The sequence below is a fragment of the Myripristis murdjan genome, chromosome 21 (assembly GCF_902150065.1).
Source record: "Myripristis murdjan chromosome 21, fMyrMur1.1, whole genome shotgun sequence".
Lineage (NCBI taxonomy): Eukaryota > Metazoa > Chordata > Actinopteri > Holocentriformes > Holocentridae > Myripristis > Myripristis murdjan.
Genome location: NC_044000.1, coordinates 20,601,671 through 20,626,305, shown reverse-complemented (window position 1 = coordinate 20,626,305; position 24,635 = coordinate 20,601,671). Strand labels below are relative to the sequence as shown.

At 41.7% G+C, this 24,635-nt stretch overlaps 2 protein-coding genes across 2 annotated transcripts; one reads left to right on the top strand and one right to left on the bottom strand.

Moving 5' to 3' along the window:
* Positions 1-80: 80 nt before the first annotated feature.
* c9h13orf42 (chromosome 9 C13orf42 homolog) lies at positions 81-2,276 on the top strand. The gene is made up of 3 exons (XM_030081616.1): positions 81-488; positions 594-738; positions 2,032-2,276. Exons 1-3 carry the CDS (start codon positions 81-83, stop codon positions 2,274-2,276), a joined length of 798 nt encoding a protein of 265 aa, XP_029937476.1.
* Positions 2,277-3,672: 1,396 nt separating this feature from the next.
* On the bottom strand, positions 3,673-10,067 carry rnaseh2b (ribonuclease H2, subunit B). The gene is made up of 11 exons (XM_030081559.1): positions 9,886-10,067; positions 9,496-9,564; positions 8,991-9,095; positions 7,772-7,848; positions 6,405-6,519; positions 6,258-6,322; positions 5,548-5,653; positions 4,928-5,009; positions 4,782-4,827; positions 4,291-4,368; positions 3,673-3,869 (listed from the first exon to the last, which is right to left on the bottom strand). The coding sequence occupies exons 1-11, from the start codon at positions 9,947-9,949 to the stop codon at positions 3,759-3,761; spliced, it is 918 nt and encodes a 305-aa protein (XP_029937419.1). The 5' UTR covers positions 9,950-10,067; the 3' UTR covers positions 3,673-3,758.
* Between the last annotated feature and the right edge of the window lie 14,568 nt (positions 10,068-24,635).

The following is a 24,635-nucleotide window of genomic DNA, read 5'->3' as shown; positions in this document are numbered from 1 at the left end:
CCGGGGGCTGAATATGGAAAGAAGTATCGTAGGAATTAATGAATCTGAGGACCAGTTTGTAAAAGGCTCCATTTAGAGGAATGTTCAAGAAAATTAACAATGTGTTTCGCCCAAACCATCATGGACACAAAGGCCGAGATGGTGGGTTTCGGTCCGAGCAGGACTACCACAACGCCTGCACCGTGAGGCTGGTACGCAGCACCTCCATGCTTGTGGTGGGAGAGAAAACACAGACAACCGTGAGCTCAACTTTAAAACGGAGCAAAAGTACTGTGAGTATTGAGTCGACCTTGTACTATTACCAGAGGCAAGAGGACCGGATATGGCTCTATTCTCAGAATCAGAACTGCTTAGAGTACCTGGAGGAACTTGTAGCTTTGAGGCGACAGTACACAAAGAGTGTGAATAATCTGAAAAGCAAAGACACCAAAGCCACAGTTTCTTCCAAGAAGAAGCCCGCACCCCCACCACCCACCAAGGACACACCGGTAAGCAAAAAACAGCACCGTGTCACAGCAGTCAGTGTCTTATGGCTGAAAAACTGAGACAGAAGTAATGTCAAACACATTATTTTCCCTTCATTTAAACCGCAGATATCAGGAGCCAAACCCTCAGCCCCTCCAATCCCCAATGTGGAAGACACTTTACAGTTTTTTGATGCGGTCATTGCCAGCTGCGACAACGAACCTCTGTGCAAACCACACAGAGACGATGGACACGCTGACGTGGACTTCATTGGTGAGCTTGAATTTCCTAACAATAGCTTCTTTCTATGTGACACTCGCAGCTAAGTCTTGTAAAACAGTGGTTTTCTGTGCTGATCCTCAGCACTCAGAGTCCTGGCTCTTTATCCTACCAGATGGCTAACCTGATATCCCTCATGAAAACCAAAATCAGAGCCTGATTAGATGGATAAAACGAAAAACAGCAGGACTCTGGATGCAGCCCACCGATCTATAATATTACAAATCAGTGATCCTGTCCTTTCTTGGAAGATGCAACACAAAAGAGTGGCTCCTTCCTATATGGCATCCCTGCACAGCAAGGAGACTAGTTGAAAGACAAGTGTTACTAAGACCGCTGCTGTACTGATGCCAACTTGCTTATGGGGTTATGGTTTGGGCTCTTACTCTAAAACTCAGTCCAAGGGCTGATGTGACTGAACACTTGAAACCGGACTGTGGTTATTATGGCTTTCAAGTGGAAAGTCGTACTATTTTGCTAAATCCAAGAGGAATGCAAGGCACTACACTAACAACAGAGCAAAGTTGTGTGTTTTCAGTCCTCAAGAACTTAGATAAAAGCACTGGCCTAAAATGTAAAAGTAGTTATACATGTCTCTGATATGAAGTCAAATGGTGCTTTACAACTAATCAGACAGTATGACCAACCTTAAATTGGGGATTAAATACTCAATAAATGGCTCTGAGTTGTTCTTAACTTTGCTGAGGAGCTACAATCTTCTCACAGATTAATCGGAATAACAATAGGCTGGAATAATCTATATGAATGTCACATAAGATAAGATATTCCTTTATTAGTCCCACGGTGGGGAAATTTCACGTAGGCTATTACAGCAGCAAAGTGGATAGCAAGATATGAAGCATAATTTACACTATAAACAGTATATACAGATAATATAGGCTATTTCTTGGGATGCACCAGCTACACTCCTAACCCTACCCTTTTCCTTTCCTCTCCCTCTTTTATTCTACTTTTTTTATCATTTTCTTTCAGATTTGATAGTTAATGCAGTTGTTCTTCACTGACTCTGTGTTCTCCGTTTTTCTTCATTATGTTTTGCAGATTTTATGTTTTACCTTTAATTTGCATGGACACCAGCTGTAACGCAAATTGACATCACAAATTATACCTAATAAGTGGATGGATCGTTTTGTGCCTTTTCTTAACTTTGTGACGTGGTTGTGGATTTATGTTACAAAGTTGTATCATTTACAACAAAAAAAATGTGTCTTCATGCCGTTTGAAATGCCATCAGTTACACTGTCCCTCCGCCCCTCTCTGTCCCAGTGGCCACCAGCTCCAGTGAACACGACCTCCACTCCAACTGGGTGTTGCGGGTTCCCCGGGTCGCGGATGAGTCCAGGCAGAAAGCGTCCAAAGTCTGTGCCAATGACAGCGTCTCTAAGAAGAAAAATAGCGGCGGGTCCACAAGCAGCCGGCTGCGGCTCCAGAGGAACCCGATCCATCTGCCCAAAGTGGTGGAGAGCGCATTCCAGACTCTGCGCTTCAAGCCCAAATTGAAAAAGCAGTAAAGCTCGATAGACACTTGAAACCACCAGCACTGCCAGGCCGCTGTTACGGAGCCCAACCACACTGAGCCTATTCTAACATATGGCATAGGCTACCCTGCATAAATAAATGAATGAATAAATAAATAAATAAACATACCCATTCAAGTAATATACATATTAGTAATATCTGTTAATTTCTTAAACAAGTGAAAAATTCTGCCCAATGAATGATATAAACCAGCAGTGCTAACATAGCACCATATATGTCAGTGTAAGACATGTGACTACACACAATTAAGAAAATGTCAGGAAAATTCAATTAATTTGCTTTGGAAACAAATCAGCACATCTCATCCCACCAGTAGGCATTTTCTCCCCCTCTTATTTTAAGAAACAGACTTTACACTCTGCAGTGCTATTGGAAATATTGTATTTTTCTCTGAGGTTGCAGGATGACCCTCATCCTTACATTACAAGTAGCCTATACCGTTTGTAGATTTCAAGTGGCTATCGAATTTGTTTGAACAGGAGGAATCTTATCATGCTAGCAGGCAATGGACACATGAGTTCAAGACTCCAGGGACACTCACCTGCTAATAAACCAGAACACAGAAAATGTCCTTACTGGCATTCATGCTAGTAAGGACACTCGCTGCAAAAAAAACATTACTTAGAAACTGTCCTTACTGGTATGAATGCCTACTGTAACGCATGCAACACAAAAGAGAGGCCCCTTCCTGACGGCAGCAAGACTACCTGAAAGACGAGTATTTCAAAGCCTGCCCTTGTATTTATGCCGGTTTCACTTCGGGTTAAGGTTACAGTTCTTAGTCTATAATTTAGTCAAAGAGGCTAATTTGACTGAACAGTTTAAACTGAACAGTGGTTATTCTGTATTTTCTGTTCAGCTCAAGCTGATTTGGGCAAAAACTGAGGCTCTGACACAGTTGTACAGACCTAGGCTTTGCAGAACACAAGAGATATTCAGCCTCCCACTAATAAAAAGCTAAGTTGCATGCCATTTTACCTTTGTCTTACAGGGGAATACAGTGAAATGTATCTCAGTTAAACTTAGTGCTGGGCGATGAAAAAATAACAATAGTTATCGAAGATATATGTTTCTTCAATCTAAAAATATCCAATAAAATATCAATCAGTTTAAAACATAGATCATGTGGCATGCGGAATGTTGTTTTGGTGGCCAAAGGAGATTAGCATAACACTAATTATTGGCATTCTGGGTTGTTCATATTTCACACAGAAGCAAAAACTAGTCTTTAAATGTGACATAATAACTATCTGATGTATACAGAAATAGTTACTGATAACAACTAAAATAATGCATTTTATTGTGGTAACATTTTTGGCCATATCGCCCAGCCCTAATTTAAACTGTAAGAATTAAATGAATGCAATATCAAATATATTTTCTTTTCTTTATTACAAAAAGTGTTGTATGCACATCTCTCTAAGGTACAAACCAGATACTGTACATCAGAACATTCATTTGTTTTCTGTTTTGACTTTGGGGCTGAAGAAGGATGCCATAGTCTTCATGCCTGTCTTGTCCACCTTAGCCAGAGTTTTCTGAGCAGCAGTCATTTTCTTCGGTGGCTGGAAACAGGAAAAAAAATGAAGAAAAACAAATCAATAGGACAGCTCAACAACCTTGCACACAGACAGCAGGGAATTTATTGCATATCGTGAACTTCATTTCAAACTGAGCAAAAGAAACTTTTCATAAGGTGAGCCCCTCTGACCCTTGTGTATTTTGCAGTCTCTACAGAAAATCTAAAAAAAAAGTCTTCCACAAACAAACTCCACTAACAATCACTGAAGGTCTTCTAAAAAAATGCCTCAAGAAATAAAAAATAACAAATGACCGTTTCAGGAAAAGATGGTATAAATAACAGACTCTGTGATCAAAGCTGCTCAAGGTCACAGATTCCGCCACAAATTGTTTGGTCTAATCATGCAGACTGTTTCGTGTACACTCACTTTCACTCAAATTCTCTGCTACTGTATGTACACTCACTTTCCGCGCAAAGTCTGCACTGTTGAATTTGGTGTAGTCCTCTCCGGCCTCCACTGGCTTGTCTGAAAGTTTCCGCTTCTGCCAAACGGGGAAGTAAGAAATGTTTTCCATGACTCGAAGCACCAATTCTTTTTTTTTTTTTTTACCTGAGAAGGACACTAGCTACTGTGACCAGACATTGCAGATGAAATAATTTCTGTGCAAGAGGAGTCATCTCATATCCTGCTGGTGTTAAAAACACACCAACAATGAATGATGGTGAATTAGTTTCACTGCAGGTGCCCAATTCAAAACATGCAGACAAAATTAGAGTAAGGTGGAGGACTACAGAATGAGTGGTCTGTGGTTTCAAGAGCAAGCAGAAATGAAACAATTCGCTGTACCTGACAGCAACAGAAATAAGAGAGGGAACTGACGTACTCGGAGGGTAAACAGGCTGACTTTCCACGGTGACATAAAACCAAACAAATGTAAGAGAGACAGCTGTGTACCTTGGAAGGTGGTTCTGTCTCTTTGGGGCTTGTGAGCTCTGGTAACCTACAGAGGAAAGTTGAGACGGACCCTTCACCTGCATCATCACCGCACTTTATCCTTAATAATGATCATGACTACAAGTGTTTAATGTCAATGAACATACTGCAAGTGTCCGAGGAGGGCTTTGCTCAGGTCTCCACTGATGTATTCAGATATCAGGCCATGGGCATAGCGCAGGTAATCCTCTGTATCATGAAGACAAGAGCATGAAAGTGAAACTTCACGGTAAAGATAAGATAAGATAAGATATTCCTTTATTAGTCCCACGGTGGGGAAATTTCACGTATTACAGCAGCAAAGTGGATAGCAAGATATGAAGCATAATTTACACTATAAACAGTATATACAGATAATAAGTACCAAAAAAACCAAGATAAAAACAAAAAACACCAAGATAACTACAAATTAACTTTACTAATAAAGACATCTTTCATGTATAGTGTAGTGTATGACTGACTGGTGTAAAAATCTATTTGAAAAAGCAGGGAAATGTTGTGTTAATGCTCAGTGAGTCTAACCCTTACAACTATACACTATTACAGCTACAGTGCCATCTAATGGCCAACAACGTATTTGCTGCAAGAAAGAAAGAAAAAGAAATACATAGGCATCCCAAACCCAGTGGGGTGTCTTTTCACGGGAAGATGGAAGTGTTATTTCAGAAAATGATAAAATGGCAACTATGTCAAATTCTGACCTGAGAAACAAGCCAAAGTGACTTACCCTCATTGGCGTCTGAATCCTGCTTCACTCTTACATATGTTGCAGATTTGACTCCTTCTCCCACAGAGACGTTACTCTTCTTCAGGGCAGTCACTGTCCTCTCCACCTGGACGACGAAGTGCAAGAAAATAAACCACTGCACAATTCTACAATGCACAGACAACTGAGTTTTCACATGAATGGTGAAAGAAATTTTTCACCAACATGGAAGATTTCTTGCTAAAATCAAAGGTTGTTGCATTAACAGAGTCAGCAAGCCTGAATACAAAATTACGTGCAACAGTGCTTGGCTAGTGCAGTCTTTGAATACACTTTCTGAGTTGCTAGCAAGCATAAATAGTGTTTTTGTCCTTTTTCAGCTCAGTGATGCTGTCTGTATTCGTTTAGTCTAAAAAAAACAAAAAAAAAAACAGCATATGGCCACCAGAATCTGCTGTTTCAGAAACAATTTGAATTAAGTCAGTATCATTAGATATCATTACACAGAACACAGGCACACTTAGTGTAATACACTGAAATACATTAATTTTAAGTTTTGGTGTTTTCATTGTTATTACATGTTAGTCATTTTACTGTTTGTATAGCATGTGACAGGTGTTTATTTTTCTTTGTTTGTTCATGAAATGAAGGCTCAATTGCCAAAAAAAAATCTCCCTCTCAGAGATAATAATTGTTACCCTGACTCTTGGTTCTTGTCTTGAGCTGCCTACCTTTTTCTTTAACCAGTCCATTGTCCTTTCCTGGCTGTATCGATGGAATTTCTGGCCTCCCACCTCTGAAAACATGAAACCTTGCATTTAAACACAGATCACTATGACCTTCTGGTTGAATGCTGAACTAAACTAATAACCTCTGACCTTTCTCCTCTGCGATGTGGTGCAGCGAGGCCAAGGACCGTGTGCAGCTTAGCAGCCTTGAGCAAGCTGGGAATTCCTCATCCATCACCACCTGATCCAAACGCTGAAACTTCCCCTGACAGGAATCAAACCAACAGAGAGTAGATTTCATATGTGAGGTGTGAGACCCAAAATGACCGCAATAACCTTACAAGTCCTGGTCAGAGGTTTTGATCAACTGTTCAGAATGTAGCAGGGACACCATATTGCTGCTCTGCAAGAAGTGGTAGTTGTACACTGGCGACAATGTCTTGCATCACAATAAAATGGTGAAAATTCTGAAAATGTTGGAGCAAGACTGTGGAGAAAGCTGCCACTGCTAACTGGAATAACCTTTCAGTATCCATATGGATGTGGTCCAAATGATCACAACAGGAAAGAGGTAAAAAACAAAATGTGGGCTACAAATGACTAATGTAATTTTTATGACTAAGGTTGAACAGATGCACTAAAATTGGAAGGAGACAGAATACAAACAAGACTCAAGTGTAATGTCAAGATCTGTGATGTCAAAATTAGTGAGACTGCAGGGCAAAGAGTGCTGACATATGGGATGTAACAATAACACAAACAGCATGACTGGAAGAAAAAAACAGCTTAGAGAAACACTTATTTCCAATATAATAAAGTATAACACCTGCCCCAACTCCCTTCACTCTCAAGGAAAACACAACTATAGTATTTTGTGCATAATAACTGCTCATCAAGTGCATGAATATTTACAAGCATAAGTCAGAGATATAGTTAAAAAAGAACCAGGACAAATATGTAACATCCCATTCAGTGGATAATTTTCTCCAGGGTGGCTGATGGCTCACGAGGGTAGACATTCATTTTTGGCTGTAGTGTGATTCAAACCCGTAGCCCTGGCAGTCTGGGCAATAGTTGGTGATTATGAGCCCTATGTAGAGGCAGTAATTCTGTGTCATGGTCCATTTTCTAATCATCCAAAACCTGGCTCAATGGATCAATTACCAGACACACAGCTGATAGATATTACTACCGCAGCCATGTTAACTGGCTGTCCAACATCCTTTTAACCAATTCTTTTACTTCTACCAGTTTGTCTCAGATAACATAGGGGTTTGCTATTACAAATTTGTTTGAAATTATGCAGATTTCAACAAACTCTGAGCATCATCAAAATCAGAGCAATTAAATCTAAAATATTTATAGTAGATACTATGGACCACAGAAGGCATTTTTGTCCGGACATTTTCACAGGACCTCCGCCAGTTTGGGGGCCTGTGAGATCAGTATGTCAGCGCCCCAGGGCAGAGTCAAGTCACTGAGCTATAGATGGCAATAAACACAGATTTCTGTCTTACCTCTTTACCAGACTTCATCAAATAGGGCAAAATGAGAAACAAGGGGTCTACTGGGGTAATATACAGAAGTCTCCCATCTGTTTCAAAACAAAAAGAGACAATTAAGAAAAGCATCAACACCTGATAAAATAATGTAAAGGCACACAGTCAAAACTGCAGTTTACAATAGAGTATATCCTACATTACTAGAATTAGGTGCTGACATGCACAAAGTATTACACAAAACCCCTGCCTGAGTTAAGGTCATTTTCGGGATAAGTAAAATCCATCAATTACTAAAAAAAAAAAGGCCGTAATAATAAAAGTATAGATTTTCATTATGCCCACTAATGTCATAACCCTGGAAATTTCTTTGGCAATTGCCAGGATATGATAGTGACAAGTCATTATCATATCCTGAAAAATGTGTGAAAAAAGTGAAAAATGCATCATAACTGTATATAAAGTGGGGTCCAAAGGTGTGAGCCCAGTGCAAAGAACTTTTGCTTCATAATTTATTCCAAGCTAATACATGTTTATTGAAATGATACCTCAAATCAAATCTCATCAAATATATTCACAATATTTATGAAATATGTCCACTGTCTGCCTTAATCACAGCTTTTACACTTCTACAATATTTTGCAGGATTTGAGAAGCCACATTATTCCGGCACTATTTTAGAGCACTGAATTGAGTGTCTTGTGATGTCTGAGTAACTTTCGCCTTTTCCCTTTTACAATGTTCCCAAAGACTGAGCAACTTTGGGAACATTTTATGTTTCAATATAATAAGAGGTCTGGTGGCTGTGGAGAGAAAGCCATGCACGTAGGCACTCAGTGCTCCTCCTTGGACTACAATTAGACCTGGCATAGCTTCACTGCATGTTCAGTGTCATTGTCCTGCTCGAGAATGAATCCTCTTTGACACAACTGTACGCCAGAAGAGATGACATTACTTCACAAAACAAGTTTGCCGGTAGGTTTTATGCCGTTTCATTAATCTCTCATGCTGCCACATCCACAGAAAAGCTCTCCAACTGTAACTAGCTCAAACTTCAAGTTCAAACTTTGACTCATCTGCAAACAAGACCATCCTCAGTCTTCAACAGTTAGACTTGTTCTGTCGTTTTGTTACACCGCCGTTGTGGATTTTGCAGATTAACACATGCTGTTAATCCGATTGCATAATACTGGCATCAGTTGCCATCAGTTACATGTAATGCAGAAATGAGACAAACCTCTCTGTACTGTCTGGCCAATAAACCAGGAGTGGAAATCTTCTTTAAATGCTTTGACCTCATACAGCTGCACGTCACTTCCCAGCATGTACAGAGATGCTGAATCTGGGATTATATAAAAAGATGAGGAAATGCATCAGTTTCACTGTCACATCTGCAGAAGTGGTCAAACACAATGGTTACACAATACTGTAGTAGAATTGTTGGTCTGTCTGTATGTATGTATGTGTGTGTGTGTGTGTGTGTGTGTGGTTAATGGCACTTCTAAATTTTCATTTGCTCGTTATTTAATGTGGCTTTCACTGCATTTTCATTTTGCAAGCTGATGGGACCTAAACGTTAAACTTAGTTTTGATTTTTCACTCTCTCGTATGTGTCAAACTATACTTTGACTTTATTTGTTGATGGTCTACAACTTCTGTGTGCTGTGACTGACAAGAAAAGACCTTACTGGGACTAATCTGGCTAGAAAAGAGCTAAAATGAAGATTAAAATACTTGCAGACCTGTTGAGGGATTTCTTAGTTTGACGAAAGCAGGGCCACTGTCATGTTTCTGTGTGTCGATAGCAGAGTCTGTGGACACCAAAACAAAAGTTAGTTACTTAAAAATGCAATTATGAGGAAAATAATGGTGTACATACCATTAATAATTATGAGTTTAAGTTTGGTTAGCACATTTACTAGCTAAAGACAAGCTAATGAATGTTACACCAAAGTCTGTTCCAAGAGATTTATGTAGATTTATGACACCTCCGAGGTAAAGCATACTGATTATCATCCTTGCAAGATGTGGGTAATGTGGTACTTCATGTGACGTTAGCTGACGTTAGCTCATGTTTGTTAGGCTAGTTAATGTAGCCAGCTAGTTTATTTCTTCAGTTTGTCTTTACCTACCTGCAGCAATGACAACCCAGCTGTCATTCTGTGTGTTAGGCGTGTGCTTCTTTTTTGTAGCCATGCTTTGAAACAGTTTGAAATGAATCCCAAAACTGCTACGGTTATGCTAAAAACAATGCTGCACCGCTGCTAAATGTAATGGCTACTTTTCCCTAACCATCTGACCTGAGCGCAGAAAAGGCGCCTGTTTGAGTACGATGTTATTTTCACACCCGCATTTCGCCCTTACTCTGCTTGTGATTGGCTAACCCTAACCCTAACTCCCAACGCCCTAAAGCTCAACCAATCGAACAAACAGAGACGACGAGTAGTAGCCAATCAGACGCAGAGGAGGGCGGGTCTTAACGGAATGCGGGTGGAATAAAACAAGGCTGTGAAGCTTCCTCGTTTGTACCACAGGAGAGTCTGTAAGCTAGCGCCTTCAACTAGAAAATACATATATGCATAATAGTAAACAAGTTGTTAAGATTAACAGTATATTGTTGTGGTAAAACATGCATTTATTTAAGTGTAAATACCACAGTATGATATGATGTTAATTATTTCTGCTCACACACTTGTATGAAATGCAGTGGAACGTCCCAACATGACGTCAACTTCGAAATGTAGTTTTACTTTCATGTCGCTAGAGGTCGCCCGAGAACCGTGATAAGAATTAGATGCTGGCATAGTGGTTGTTGGTGCATAGTTTACCCTCTGGTCACTAATACACATCTGATCTGTGATGCTGAGGCTCTCAGGTGCAGGATGTAGAAGATCAGTTGTCCTTTGGCACATTGGCACACAACAGATTGGGGGATCCATCTGTCCCTCAATAAGAGGAGGGCATCTCTCTCACACACACACACACACACACTCTCTCTCTCTCTCTCTCTTTCTCCATGCACACACACACACACACACACACACACACACACACCATGGATGTCTCATTCAGGATATGACACTCTGCGTCCCAGTTGGTTTTCTCTGAGTCACTTGTTTTTTCCCCTGCACCGTGTGAGTGTGTGCACGTGTGTGACTGTGTGTATGCTCGAGTGGGTATGTGTCCATATGTGTGCATGCATATGTGCGCTGGTTCTCATCTGACAGGTTAGATGCCTGCCATAACACCTGTCATCAGTTTGTTTTCCTGGTCGAGTGTCCCTCTGATAGACCTTTGTTGTGCTTGTTGATCTCTCCTCTCCTCTAAAGACACCCATAGCACATCCCATTAAAGAGTTTTAAATTAGCTTGTTTTGCTAACGAGGAAAGGAGGGGTTTGTGTGCTGGGTTACTGAGCTTTGAAGCAGTGCCATAGAGTGTCCCTATGGGGAGCAGCATGGTGCAGAGGAAAACTACCGGCTACACAGAGGGAGTTATGGCTTCATGTATCTCTCTCTGGCTCTCTCATTTTCACTTTGGCCCTTTCTGTCTTCATACTTGCCTTTGGTTTTTCTATTGCCATTACAATTTCCTTTTATAAGTCAATTTCCTTTTATATTATGTCATTACAATTTCCTTTTATATGATTTTAACATGAGCATGAACTGAACATGAAATGAACATTGCTGTGCATGGGAATACATATAGGCCCATTTGCGCAGATTTGAGTATCACATGCCACAGTGTTAAACACTTTAAACACTGTCTCAGTTTCCCCTTAAAATCAGCTAGATTTATGTTGGTATAGTCTCTGGCAGAGGGAGAGGGGGTGACATATTGTCTATGAATTACTTGTTTTATGGCCCCCAGGAGTATCATACGCAAGAGTCTGAAGCAGCTAAACAGAATATTCTATGAAAGCTCTCTTTCTTTTGTGCTGTTTGAGGGAAAAGTCTGTGTTTCTGACTGCCAGGGAGAACAACAGCGGCCTTTCTGATAGACTGAACCGCAGACAACCCCAGAGAGCCGAGTCCTCTGTCACCAGCATGCAGACGAGAACAAAGTGGGTCTAAATTTAGGCCCTGATATGGCTTAGTGGACCCAGACTCCTAGACCCCTCTACCCTCTCCCAAGCCCAACTCCACACTCCTCATCAATCACACAGCTATGAAGAGAATTTAAATACAACCAAAGCTATTTCTGTTCATTCTCTCTCCCCCTGTAGATCCGCTCCTTTCTTCCCTTTGTAATTCACTTTTGAGCTTGATGGCTTATTAATTTCATTTTTTTTTTTTTTTAATTTTGAGATCATGAACCATGTAGGGGTATCAAGAGTTTTCTAAAACCAGTTTCTGCTGCGGTTGTAGACAGTTGGTTGCACTCTAGCGACCACATTGAACTCCATGGTCCTATCTCTGTGGCCTCATTTGTGGCTGCCCAATGCAGTGCGACTGGTTACAGCTTACGTATTGAATTAGCCCCAAGCAGTCATGGCACCATCATGTGCTGACACTATGGGTGTACCATGTCCCCTCTCCTTCATTTATCCTCTTTGTATAGATGTTCACCACAGTATCCTGTACAGTGAAGTCGAATCTAAGTAGAAAAAAAACAACAACAAGTTCACTCTGAGTTGGCACATTTTGTATAGGTAATTCTTTTCTGCAGTTTTATCAGTTGTAAATGGCCGATTATCATTTTGAAGTGTTGCTGGCTGAAAAGTCTATCTGCAGCTCAAGAAAACTATAACGTCCACACTGATGCACTCACTCATAGTTATGCGCACACACACACACACACACACACACACACAAACAGATGTGGAGAGAATTCCCCTTGGCAGCAGAAGCCCTTGAGTCATCATCCGGGATTCCCTTCCTCTCACTTCCAAATATGGGTGGGATTCTGAGAGAGCGGGAAGCAGAATGCGGAAGGCAGAGTGGAACCCCTTTGTGATGTCAGAGCATTGGAACAGTGAGCCTCACGCTGCCTGGAAATACAAGGAGGAAGGAATGCCGGGAATTCAAGAATCACGGCAGTGCTATTCCCTCATGCATAGTTGTAAAATCAGAGTTTTAGCATGCACGCTCGTGCATTCAAGTGAGAGTGTGGATGCACGCACACACACACACACACACACACTCGTGCACACAAGCACACTTCCCTCCATTCCTTTCACTGGAGAGCTCTTTCTTCCCGTAAACTGTCCCCCCCACCCCACAAGACGTTGACTCCTTATTCCCAGCATCAGTTGCTTTGTGTGAGGCCTTTGGTTGAATGGTATTTCCCCTCTCCCTAAATGGAAAGACTGGCTTGACCATGATCTGTTGTGTGTCTGGTGTGGCCCTGTGACGCTTTACATGATGTGTGAGGTCTGATAAACCTTTAAACCGTCCCCCATCTCTGGGGGGCTGCCTCTCCCACAGGGTTTCATTCACCCTATGTTCCCTGCCTGTCTCTTCTGTCCCTTTTTCCTCCTGTCTTTTCTGTGTCCCGCCAAGTAGACGTCCCACAATACACCATCCCCAACCCTAATTACTGTTTACCAGGATCAATCTCTCTCTCTCTCTCTCTCTCTCTCTCTCCCTCTCTCTCTCTCTCTCTCTCTCTCTCTCTCTCTCTCTCTCTTTCAGTGTACCAGGGACCAGAGATGATGTGGTAATTACATCTGCCGACTGCTGGTCTGCCGCAGACGTCTCCACAAGTCTCTCTGCTCAGAGAGAAATTAGAGACTGCTCAGCACATGTCCAGGGCTGTAATTAGAATAAGTACTCTGTGTATGAAATGTGTTTATTTGTTTATTTATGATACCTTGGGATTCCAGGGCGCTACTCTCAACGTCTGCTCTCCAAGGTTGGGTCAGGTCAGGAGATGTGCACCCGAGACATTGTGACTGAGCTATGAGAATACAGAAGTGTTGTAGTGGTAACACCTCGGCTAAGCACCAGTGTAGTCCTCGTTGTAGCATGTGCCACAGTTTGCTATTGTTTTGTTATGATGGAAACTGCATCCAAAGTTTCCAAAGATGTGGTTCATAAGCAGAAACAGAAATAGTGGTAATAGCATCGGCTGTTGCGCCTGATGCCAATATTGCGGATCTTGCTGGACTTGAAAGTATTGTAAACTTGGTGATCCATGTGAAGCCTGGAGCATCTTGACAGAGACAGAATTAATTCCCAACACTAGGAAAGGACAATAAACCGATATTATATCAATATTATGATATAACAGTGGAAATTGTTTGGGGTTTTGGATATACAATATTGTGATGCGGCATAACTATTGTCTTTTCATGGTTTTAAAGCTGCATTACAGTAAATGTGATTTAAAAAAATAAATAAATAAATATTAGCCTGTTATTTATTGCCTCTACCTACCACTGATGATTGTTTACAAAATCCTCCTGTGTGTAAATATTTTACAAAAGCAACAATAGTTATCCCTACAATTTTGTTGCAATTTTGATATTGAGTTATTTGGTCAAAATTCTGTGATGTTTATGTGCCTATCACCCAGCCCTGCCCAACACACCCACAGGGGGATTAAAAAGGGACATGTATACATGCTCCTCTGATGACACAAAATAGCTTATATATAACATAATTACCACTTTTAGGGATGCATAAAGATGAGAAAATGTCTTTTGTCTTTTTCACAGCTACCTACTCTCTCAGTACCTCTGCTGCTTTTCCCTCCCCTGGCTACCGGCTTCTGACAGTGGGGCTTTCAGAGATCATGAAGTCTCTTGGCCAGACCAAAGCCCCACTGCTTCCTCTTCTTCAGTGACAGCCATGCTTCTCCCTTTTCACTTTGAAGGGAATTGGTTTCAGACACAAAGTAGTCAAGGGGTCTGGTGCTGCTGAGGGGTGCTTTCTCCACTCCCAGATTTATGAGCTGCTCAATGAGATGGTCGACAGCTCAGGCCATTAAAAGATTATCTGGATCTTTCACAGGCATACTGGGATAATTTGGGAACAAAATCATTATGTGCATTCCATATAAATCTACAAGGTGGAGGATGGCACACTGGGAAATGAGCAGTCCATTAAACTGTGTGCTTGTGTGTGGACATGTGTATGTGTGGTGTGTTATAAAGCTTGCCACTAAACGAAAATGGTCAGTACTGGTGAGAGGAAGCAGGTGATGGGTAAGACAGATAAAAAAGAGCAGGAGGTGAACAAGTGAAGGTGTTCATGTTGAGGGAAAGTGACTGAGTGGCTGTGACAGACAGATACCGGATGCTGGGGAGCATGCAATGTGGCCTTTGGACTTACCTCAGAAGATGGATTGACCCAGCGCCTTAGTAAAATAACAAGTCAGTCTTTTAGCGAAATTGTTCCCATGATGGATCTATGCTTTAATGTCAGAACTGTCATTTTGCCACTATACTAAAATGGCTCTCGTCATAGTTTGGTGTGCTTTGAAGGACTCAACATTAAAGCTGTGTTGAATGTCTTGACCCGGTGAACATAATCAATTAACACACTGGCATTTTAAGCACAATTACATTTAAGTAATGCATAAATTGGTTTAGGTAAGCAAATATTTTCATAGCGAGAAAGCTGGACAGACAGTGTGTAAGACCACTGACATCACCGTTCGTGACCAGGAGGACAAAAACTTAATTCATGGTGCATAAGGGGTTTGGCCAGTTTACGTACTATAGGGAATGACAACGTTACTTGGCAAGCATGGCTTAGAAAGGTCCTTTATCTCCACCAATAAGCTCTTTTGACTGGACAATAGTCACACTAGAAGCCTTGATCTCAATAGTCAAATAGGTAATTACTCATCTGACCGGACACAGTCTCAGTCTGCCTTTTGTCCTTGGGTTTTCATGGATAAGGGATTTGGCATGGGCTGGGCTAGTGTAATGTAATCGAAAATGCAAGACCGTGAATCTGGAGGCGTGATGTCATCACTATGAGACACTTGTGTGATATCATAATTATGAGGTAATGGCGGGAGGAAGGTGTAAGTTTATGGTTTTGGCACACGCTCAGTTCACCGTCAGCCGACTGCAACAGAGTACTAATGAGGATAGATGGCCTGCCTCTGGCTATACGTGTGTGTGTGTGTGTGTGTGTGTGTGTGTGTGTGTGTGTGTGTGTGTGTGTGTATGTGTGTGTGTGTGTGTGTGTGTGTGTGTGTGTGTTGATAAATTGATGGCTATTGGCTGAGTGATGTAGCGAAGAAGGGGTTTAGGTGGATGACCTATAGGTGAGAGGGCAGCGGAGGGAGGGAGGGCACAGCAGGAATCGTGTGAGTTTTACAGTCGACACCTGTACTTGCTGACGAAGCCTCACCCACTTACACTTATGCTTTAACTCGAGTTGTGATGTGATTTATTTCACCACCGCGCTATTGACACTCCATATTTCTTCAGCAGTGTCTCATGAAGCAGAAATGAAGACGACGCAGAAACTAAAGCCATCAGTTTTGAGAGATTATCATATTTTGCTTCTATACCAGCTATACAGAATGCACAAAACAAATGTTGTTCATTTACTCGTGTTTACAAATTGTTACATGGTTATATATTTATGTGAAAATAGTTTTGTGGTCACAGGTGTGTAGTAAGGACACTAAAGCCCCAACCTTTGCAGTCCTGACTTTTGGTGATAAAGGAATTAAAGTTTCTTCTACTGTCCTGTTCCTGTCCTTCACCCTGCATAAGAGTGTCAGCTGAACACTTAAAGTGTAAAATGTTTGGTGGCAAGCTTTGCAGTCTGAGTGCTGGATCAATTTTCCTTTGTATAAAATGTTTATTCTTGAGGAAAATCACTTGTGGTCTTGTTTGGAAATGATAAGTCATGTCATTTTTTCATATTCCCCCAAAGGAGAAATACATCTTTTTGTTTTGTTTGTCTACAGGAAGTCAAAGTGATGCGCCCCCTTAAAGCTGGAGGGGATTCAGGGTCTCGATCGATGCCATCTCAGCAGGGCAGTGCGTCTCCGTAGCTTCTACATCACCCCATTGCACCATGGTTTGGGTTTAATAGGTGCATTCTGTAAGGAGCATATGCCAGGAGCATAAAAGAGCCACAAAAGACACATGGATTAGGTGTCATATTTAGCAACAAAATTAAAATAGAAATATTAAAAGTAAAAGTGACATGCTTATTCCCTTCTTAAATTTCACAATTAAAGACCTGGAAGTGACATGAAAATGCTCTGATGATTGATTTAATTCCATATAGGTAACAAGGTGTTTTATTTCTATAACATTTGACATGACAATTATTGCCATGCTATAAAGCTGATTGTAAAATTTAGGTTCAGCCAATAATATCTGCCCTTAGTTGGAGTAAGACTTTCTTTTTTTCTTTTTCTTTTTTTTTCAAATGAGTGCACAGATAGCGAGCTGGGTAAAAGTTTAACCTCACCAGTTACAGCCACAGTAACAGTGCAGTTTATAGGCAATTGGGAGCAGCAAATGGAGTGCAGAAGCACACAGATGTCAGTTTATCTTCACTTCTCAAATCAATAGCGCCTTTATGATTTCATTACTACTGAAGTACAAATATGAAATCATCATCTTTCCTTGTTACATGGAAGCTAAAAATATGGGGCTTGGAGGATGTGTTAAAAGAATTAGTACTGCATTTTTTGAGATCAAATTCATTAATAAGTCACACATGTTAAACGTGTATTTTCTGAAAGTATCAAATTGACAGCTGGCCTTGACATGGCCAAATATTAAGGGCGACCTGCTGTTTCATTGTCAATTAGAGTGACTTAGAAGTGAAGTGTGACCTCACCCAAACGATCACATGTGCTAAAGTCACCCCGCAGAAATGACATCATGGATAATGATGTCATCCCAGGATTCCAGACCCTCTCCCATTCCCGCTTATGCTTTTAGGCTTGGCTACACAACCACGCATGCACCACCACACAAACACGCAGGCACACATGCACCCACACACACATACACACAAAATCGTGCACACGCTCATTTACACACACACACACACACACACACACACACACACACACATGCACACACATAAAACCCACTTGGAGAGCCTCACCCAAGACTGAGTCGTGATGTAAACAAGACAAACACACAACAGATGCGATAAGGATGTCATTTGGCCTCAGAACAAATAAAGAAAGCCTCTAGAACTAAATATGTCTAATAATAAGCCTGTAGACCTTCAGGTTTCTGACAGAAGCCAGACCGCAGCTTCTCATATTCTGCCTTGCCAGGAAAAAGCTACTTTAAATCAGCCTCCAAATGTAATCACATTGGGGCTCCTTTAAAATAGCCAAAAATAGTGTTGTAGGCTATTGTGTTAATTGTTTTTAGCTTATATACAGAGTGCCTCGCTGAATTACAACCGCAGCTGGGAGTAAAACAAGACTTTTACTCTGTCATGAGTCGTGTGCTTAAGGAAGAGGCTCGGTGTACTTTCTGAGCCTGGCATCGTGTCTGAACAGGCCTGTGTGTGTGCGTGTGTGTGTGCTTCTGTTCTCTGAATACTGAATGACTCTGTGATCTGGATGTATATTGCATTTCTACATTGAGAGGGTGACAGTTTGTTGAAATTAGGTTATCCTTCTCTGCATTTGTATAGATATAGGTTAAACTTAATTTTAGACAAACTTAACAAATCCCCCCTTCCCTCCCTCTCTCTCGCTCTTTCTCTCTCTCTTTCTCTCTTTCTCTCTCTCTCTCTCTCTCAAACCCATACACAGACTCCCCTAAGGGCTCGGTGCCCATTGCCTGACCTTAGTAAATACGTGGCTAATTTGAAGCATGTGGCGGCAAATTGGAAACACTGAGCTTTTAAAACTGTGGACTTTTCTTTTGCACATGGTAATTCCTCCCAGGAGATCCCATCAGATGAAATGACCCAAAACATGTCAATGTTAGGGGGACATTAGGGTTTGGAGTGTGTGTGTGTGTGTGTGTGTGTGTGTGTGTGTGTGTGTGTGTGTGTGTGTGTGTTAGGAGGAGGGTTGGTGAAGGGGGTGGACGAAAGGAGGCAGAAGGTAAGAGGAGTAAGTTACAGTGAGGGCGAGAAGGGGAAATTTATTCAAGACATCCCTTCATAAAACATTGCTCCTGTTCCTTGCCATCTCTCTCTCTCTCTCTCTCTCTCTCTCTCTCTCTCTCTCTCTCTTTTCCTTTCACTTACTCACACACACATGAGTGTGTGTGACTACACACACCTCCCACGCACAGGTGGAAATTCTTAGCGCTTTACCTCCTGTTCAAGGGAGACTTACATGTTCCATAGAACAACAGGTGCATGCAAGGCAGGAGTATGCAAGTGCTTGTGCACGTGTGTGTGTCTGAGTGTTTGCATGCGCTTGTGTGTGTGCCCACTGCATGACTTTTTATTCTCAGAAGTAGAGAGAAAGATAAGCAGGGAGACTCAGCTTTTTGGCATTTGTCCGCACCTCACTCTGGGTGAACTCGTTCCTCGGCCCCCTCAACACTGCAAGAAACGTCCGTCTCAACCAATTATTCAATCTTCCACTGAGTCTTGAAATCTTATTTTTCTCATGACAAGTAAAAAACTGTGCCAGCAGAGTGAGATGTGATGATATCACTGTTTTGTTTTCAGTGCATATCAACATGCTTCATCTGGTAAATGAACTGACATAGTCTTTATACAAGAAGAGCAATCAGCCTTGTTTAAAGACATTATAACTTAATTCTACAAAGACCTTGAAACAGGTCAATCCGCTATGAAAAAGTGAAATTACCTCACCCCAATGGAGACAACAAGTGAGATTTTGAGACTCAGTACTAGATTAAATGCATTGGTGAGGCTGCAGTGTGTTGCATTTTAACATCAATTATCACTTTTATTTTTTACAATTAATCACTGTAAACGTCTTCGACACTGCATTTACAGTGTAGTCCAATGGGCTTCACGGGAAGTCTGCTAAATCGCTTTACAACACAAAACAGAAAAAAGGGATGCTGAGATGAAGGTAAGGTTTTGAGACATTCTGACAATAGGAGATGGCAGACATGGAGCGTGACAAAGTACAATCACTCCAGCACAGTAGACCACTGAAATACAGTTTTGAGGCACTGGCACTTCACTTGAGTATTTCAATTTTGTCATTTTTTTCTCCACTAAATTTATCTGATCGTTGTAGTGATTAGTTAGTTTGCAGAATAAGCTTTTACATAAACAGAACACAGAATCTGATGCATTGTGTAAGTGTAAACTAGCCAACAGTATGCAGAGCAGTTTAAGCTACAACATTTAAAATCAATAGTTCAACACTGAGAGGAACCACTCTTCACAATGTCAACTTTTATTTTTCATACATAAACAGCCAACAGTTTATACTTCAGTTACCCAGTAAGATTTTAAATTTAAAGTATTTTTCCATTCAGTTCTTTCATTGTGGTATTTACAAGGATTTTGGTACTTTTTCCACCGCTAGTAAATGGTGTTGATGATCAGAAGCACTAATGATACATGCAACTAGCATGAAACCAAAGTTATCAATCGGTTTAATTATGGCCTCATGTTAAAACTGAACTGAAGAGATATATCTGTGTTTAAAAACAATCTCGTAACACCTTTAATCTGTGTAACACATTTTTTGCAGGGAATAAACTCCCTCTATGCTTGGCACAAAGGTGAGGGCACCAGTTCTCCAACAATCTGGAGGATCTCTCTTCCTTTTCATGTCCTACAGACGAGCTTCCTTGTTGGGCTAAATTTAGCCATGGTCCCCTCTGGAGGCTGGAGCAGGTGGAGGTGACGGGGGCCCTGGCCTGTGCTCAGGGGACAGACGGGTGAACGGCACGACCAAAGCCCCGGACCTCACACTCCAATTATAGAACTGATGATGACATCTCCACCTCAATACACCCACAAAAACACACACTCATACCTCTGATAATGAGAGTTTATTATCGCCACACACGGACGGTTATAATCTGCATCACGATATGTTACAATCCCAGCCGCACTAAGTTGAAAACAACAGATTTCACTGGCAGACTCTGAAACCACTTATCAAAACTCTTCAGCCTCACCACATGAAAACCTCCAACCATGCTTCAATATTTTGAGACATGAAACATGTAATTTGAGACCAGCTTTTGTGGGCACACAGTCTACAGACCTTACCATTGTCCTTCTGTAAAAGACAAAAAAAAAAAAAAAACATGACATCATATTGCCACAACTTTACCTTTCACCGTAATGAAACCAACATCTTCCACTACACTCAATGTCTATCCCCACCATTTCTCATTTCAAACTTGCTGATCCCCATATTGCTAGCCCATTCGCCAGGATGACATCATTGGCTCAGAGCGTGCCAACAGTGCTCAATAAAGCCCAGGCGTGTTTCAGTGTGGGAGTGCCTCTGCTGCACTGAGACTTGTATGGAGGATGCGAGTGAGAAGATGTGTGTACTAAACTGGCCGTGGCAAAATCTTTAAAGGTGTTGCTTGCCACCAGTATTCACCAGGTAATTGCAAAGGAATTGCATTATTATTACTATACTATCCTTTCGCCCCTTCAGGTTCATTGTTTACCACACCAAGCTGTGCTCAAAAAGGTAAACTGCTGGGTAGCGATGCATTTCCACTGTAGAATAGCAAGCTGTAGGCTAAATTCAAACTTATTTGTTTATCAGAATTTTGCCCCAGGCTGTGGAGTCTTAAATATAACAGTGTCAAAAACAGACAATAGAGCTAAACAGAATTTAGACAGTCTGTGGCACTCCTCCATGTGCTAGTTTTAAGCTTAATGACAGTGTATGGCTAGGCCTTGTGGTATTATGATGGCAGCAATGTCGTGTAATTAAACTAACATGCCCCCCAGAGCCCCTCCCCTCCCTGTGCCTTTGCCACACCACTACCCCTCTCTCTCTCTCTCTCTCTCTCTCTCTCTCTCTCTCTCTCTCTCTCTCTCTCTCTCTCTCTCTCTCTCTCTCACTCTCTCTCTCTCTCTCTCTCTCTCTCTCTCCCTCTCTCTCTCTCTCTCTCTCCCTCTGCCCTCTCCTCCCCAGACTAACTCATCTCTTTCATCTTGCCTCTTTTCTTTTGTGTGTGTTGTTCTGCCTTTCTGGCAGTCTGTCTGTCTCTCTCATTCTCCTCGCCCGGCTCCCTCACAGTACTTGTGCTAGCGCGGCAGTTTGGCCGATGGTCTGGGTATAGCGGGTGTGTGTCAAACAGCACCTTCCCTCTGAGGAAAGAAGTAGAGGGAGGGCTGCAGGAGGAGGGGGGTTCACACACACATGCCCACACACACACACACACACACACACACACTGCATGGTGATGTCATCTAAAATGACATCATCCCCTGGAAGAGAGCCAAGGGACCTGATGGGTTAGCATCCTCCAGCGAGTTAAAGAGAGAGAGCAAGAGGGAGAGAGAGAGAGAGAGAGCGAGAGAGAGAGAGAGAGAGAGAGAGAGAGAGAGAAAGGCAGTCTTGTAAATAAAAGGGGAAAACAGGAATGAAAACTGTAAGAGAGACAATGGTTAAGGAGGAAAGTAGAGCATCATTTTTCCACATATTTTGTTGTTATTGTTGTTGTTGTTGTTGCTCTCACCCTCTTGCATGGCCATGCTCCTCTCTTTGCAGATTGCTTGCTCCATTTCCATTTGCAGGTGTTACAATCCTAAGGGATGTACGCATGAGTGCAGCTAAAGTGCAGCGAGAAAGTAAATGAATCAATAGAAGTGACCTAATACAGACACACACACAACCGCAAGACATAATACACATAATCATTCAAAATGAGGCATTCATTCCTGCCAGAAATCACACACACACATACACATGCACACATACACTTGTACACACACAGTCCAATACCATATGTGCAATTGCATATGAACATGTGCTTATGTACAATTGCACATATGTGCTCACTGACACACATACACACACAAGCATGCTCACATGGACGTGTGTACACACACACATTCACACACACAAAGGGTACTTAGTGCGGACACCTGTGCCTCTGCGTGTTTCCATTGTTGTCCACTTGGCTGTGCTGTGCTCCACAGTGTGCTCCCAGCATGCCTGATCATCCTGCCATCTGAAACCAGACACCTATGGACCAGCATCCTGCTGGACAGATAGACCTCTCCTTCTCTGGAGTCCCTGCAGCGTCTGCGTGATGCTGAGGACATTCCACTTGGCACCGACTGCTGAGCTCTTTGTAAAAGCCTGTTAAGTTTTACTATGTTTGCTTAATTGATGTGGTGACGTAGTGACAAACTCAGGCTGTGCTTATGCTTGCTTTTTTTTGCAGCAGGTTGTATATCTGTGAAATACTTCCCTTTGATGAGCAGCCAATAACACTTTATGTTTCCTTTTAAGACAGTATATTGATAGATGAGGGGTGTTTTTATGATTCAATACTCCTCATCGTTTATCACACTCAGTAACCAACTGACTCAAAAATATAAATAGAGAGGCATGTAGTGTGGGACAGAGAGGAGCAGGGGTGAGAGATAGGAAGGGAATGAAGGAGGGTTAGTCGTGATGTGAGGGTGTGAGTACATACAATGGAGAAGGAATTTGGTCAAACGAAGCAAAACAACCAAAAGAAATGAAGCTGTGAAGTTTCCATTTTTTTTTTTTTTTGTTTTTTGCCCTGACCAGCATCTATTCTTGGCAACTCTATTACTCACAGCCATCTATCAATACACACCATCATGACTCTGACGTGAATACAGGCAACAAACATTTGATTATTTAGTGTTTTTTAGAGCCTCATCCCCTTTCACCCCTTATACTGGTAAAAAAAAAAAAAAAATGTCCACTTTGGTGTGATAAACTGCCTCCAACTATCTAGCAACCAAACTATAACATATACCTTATGGACACTTTCAATCCTTACGGTTTTCACTCTTGCATACAACACTCTGTCTCACACACACAACACACTTGCTTGCACATTATTTTGCTTGTGGGACGAAGGTGTTCATCACAACACAGCCAGATGTAAATGCTCACTGATATCAAGGGAGATTTCACTACCATATGGGCTATTTTTGGTCGTTTGTGGTGCAGCCATGCCTGGTCCAACCACTATCCACTCTCTCCTACCTTCCATCCTTTCTCTGCAGTATTGGTATGGCAACACTGGTACAGGCACACTCCTACTCTCTTCCGATCTTAGTCATAGGCCTCACTCATAAGGCACCAGCTCAACCAGCTCTCAGCACACACTACAGTGGATATGTTTGGCCACTTCCGTGTGTTTTCTCTCTATGCCTTTATCACCCTTGCACACACACACATGCAAATGGCGCCTGAGTCCAGTTCTGCACTGAGAGCAAGGAGGAAACAGGATTCAAAATAAAGAGGAAGCCTCTGTCTCTTTTTTGCGCAGTTCTTTGTAGACTGGTAAGTTTGGTATGCATTCATCAGGGCTTTGTAGGAAAAAAGAAAGAGAAGGAACATATAGTGATTAGCCATTGTACTCAGGTTTTGTCCAGCAAGGGTAGGGAAATGTGTTTGGCTCAGGTTGCTAAGTTACCTGTTGATTCCCATTGTGCCCGCACAGACTAAGCCAGATAGGACAGGAGAACTTATCGCAGAGACATGTGCTGTCCCTATGGACGCACCACCATAAGCACTCTGTGAATATAGGGCATCTTTTGTGCGACAGCTTATACGTGCATGTGTGAGGCAGTGTGTGCATGTGCATGACTTCCTGTCAACTTGTCTGAGGCTTCACTTCCAAAACTGTAGAAACACAGGTAAAAATATTTTTAAATGTTGATATTTATAGGATGCATATGACTCTAGTTGCTTTTTTGCCTCACAACTTGGTTCAATTTTTATGCATTTCAGCAACAAGTTCATGTCACTTTGTAGTTTTGATGCAGTGCTATTTATGCTTGACCATTAATCCTACAGCTATGTTCTAT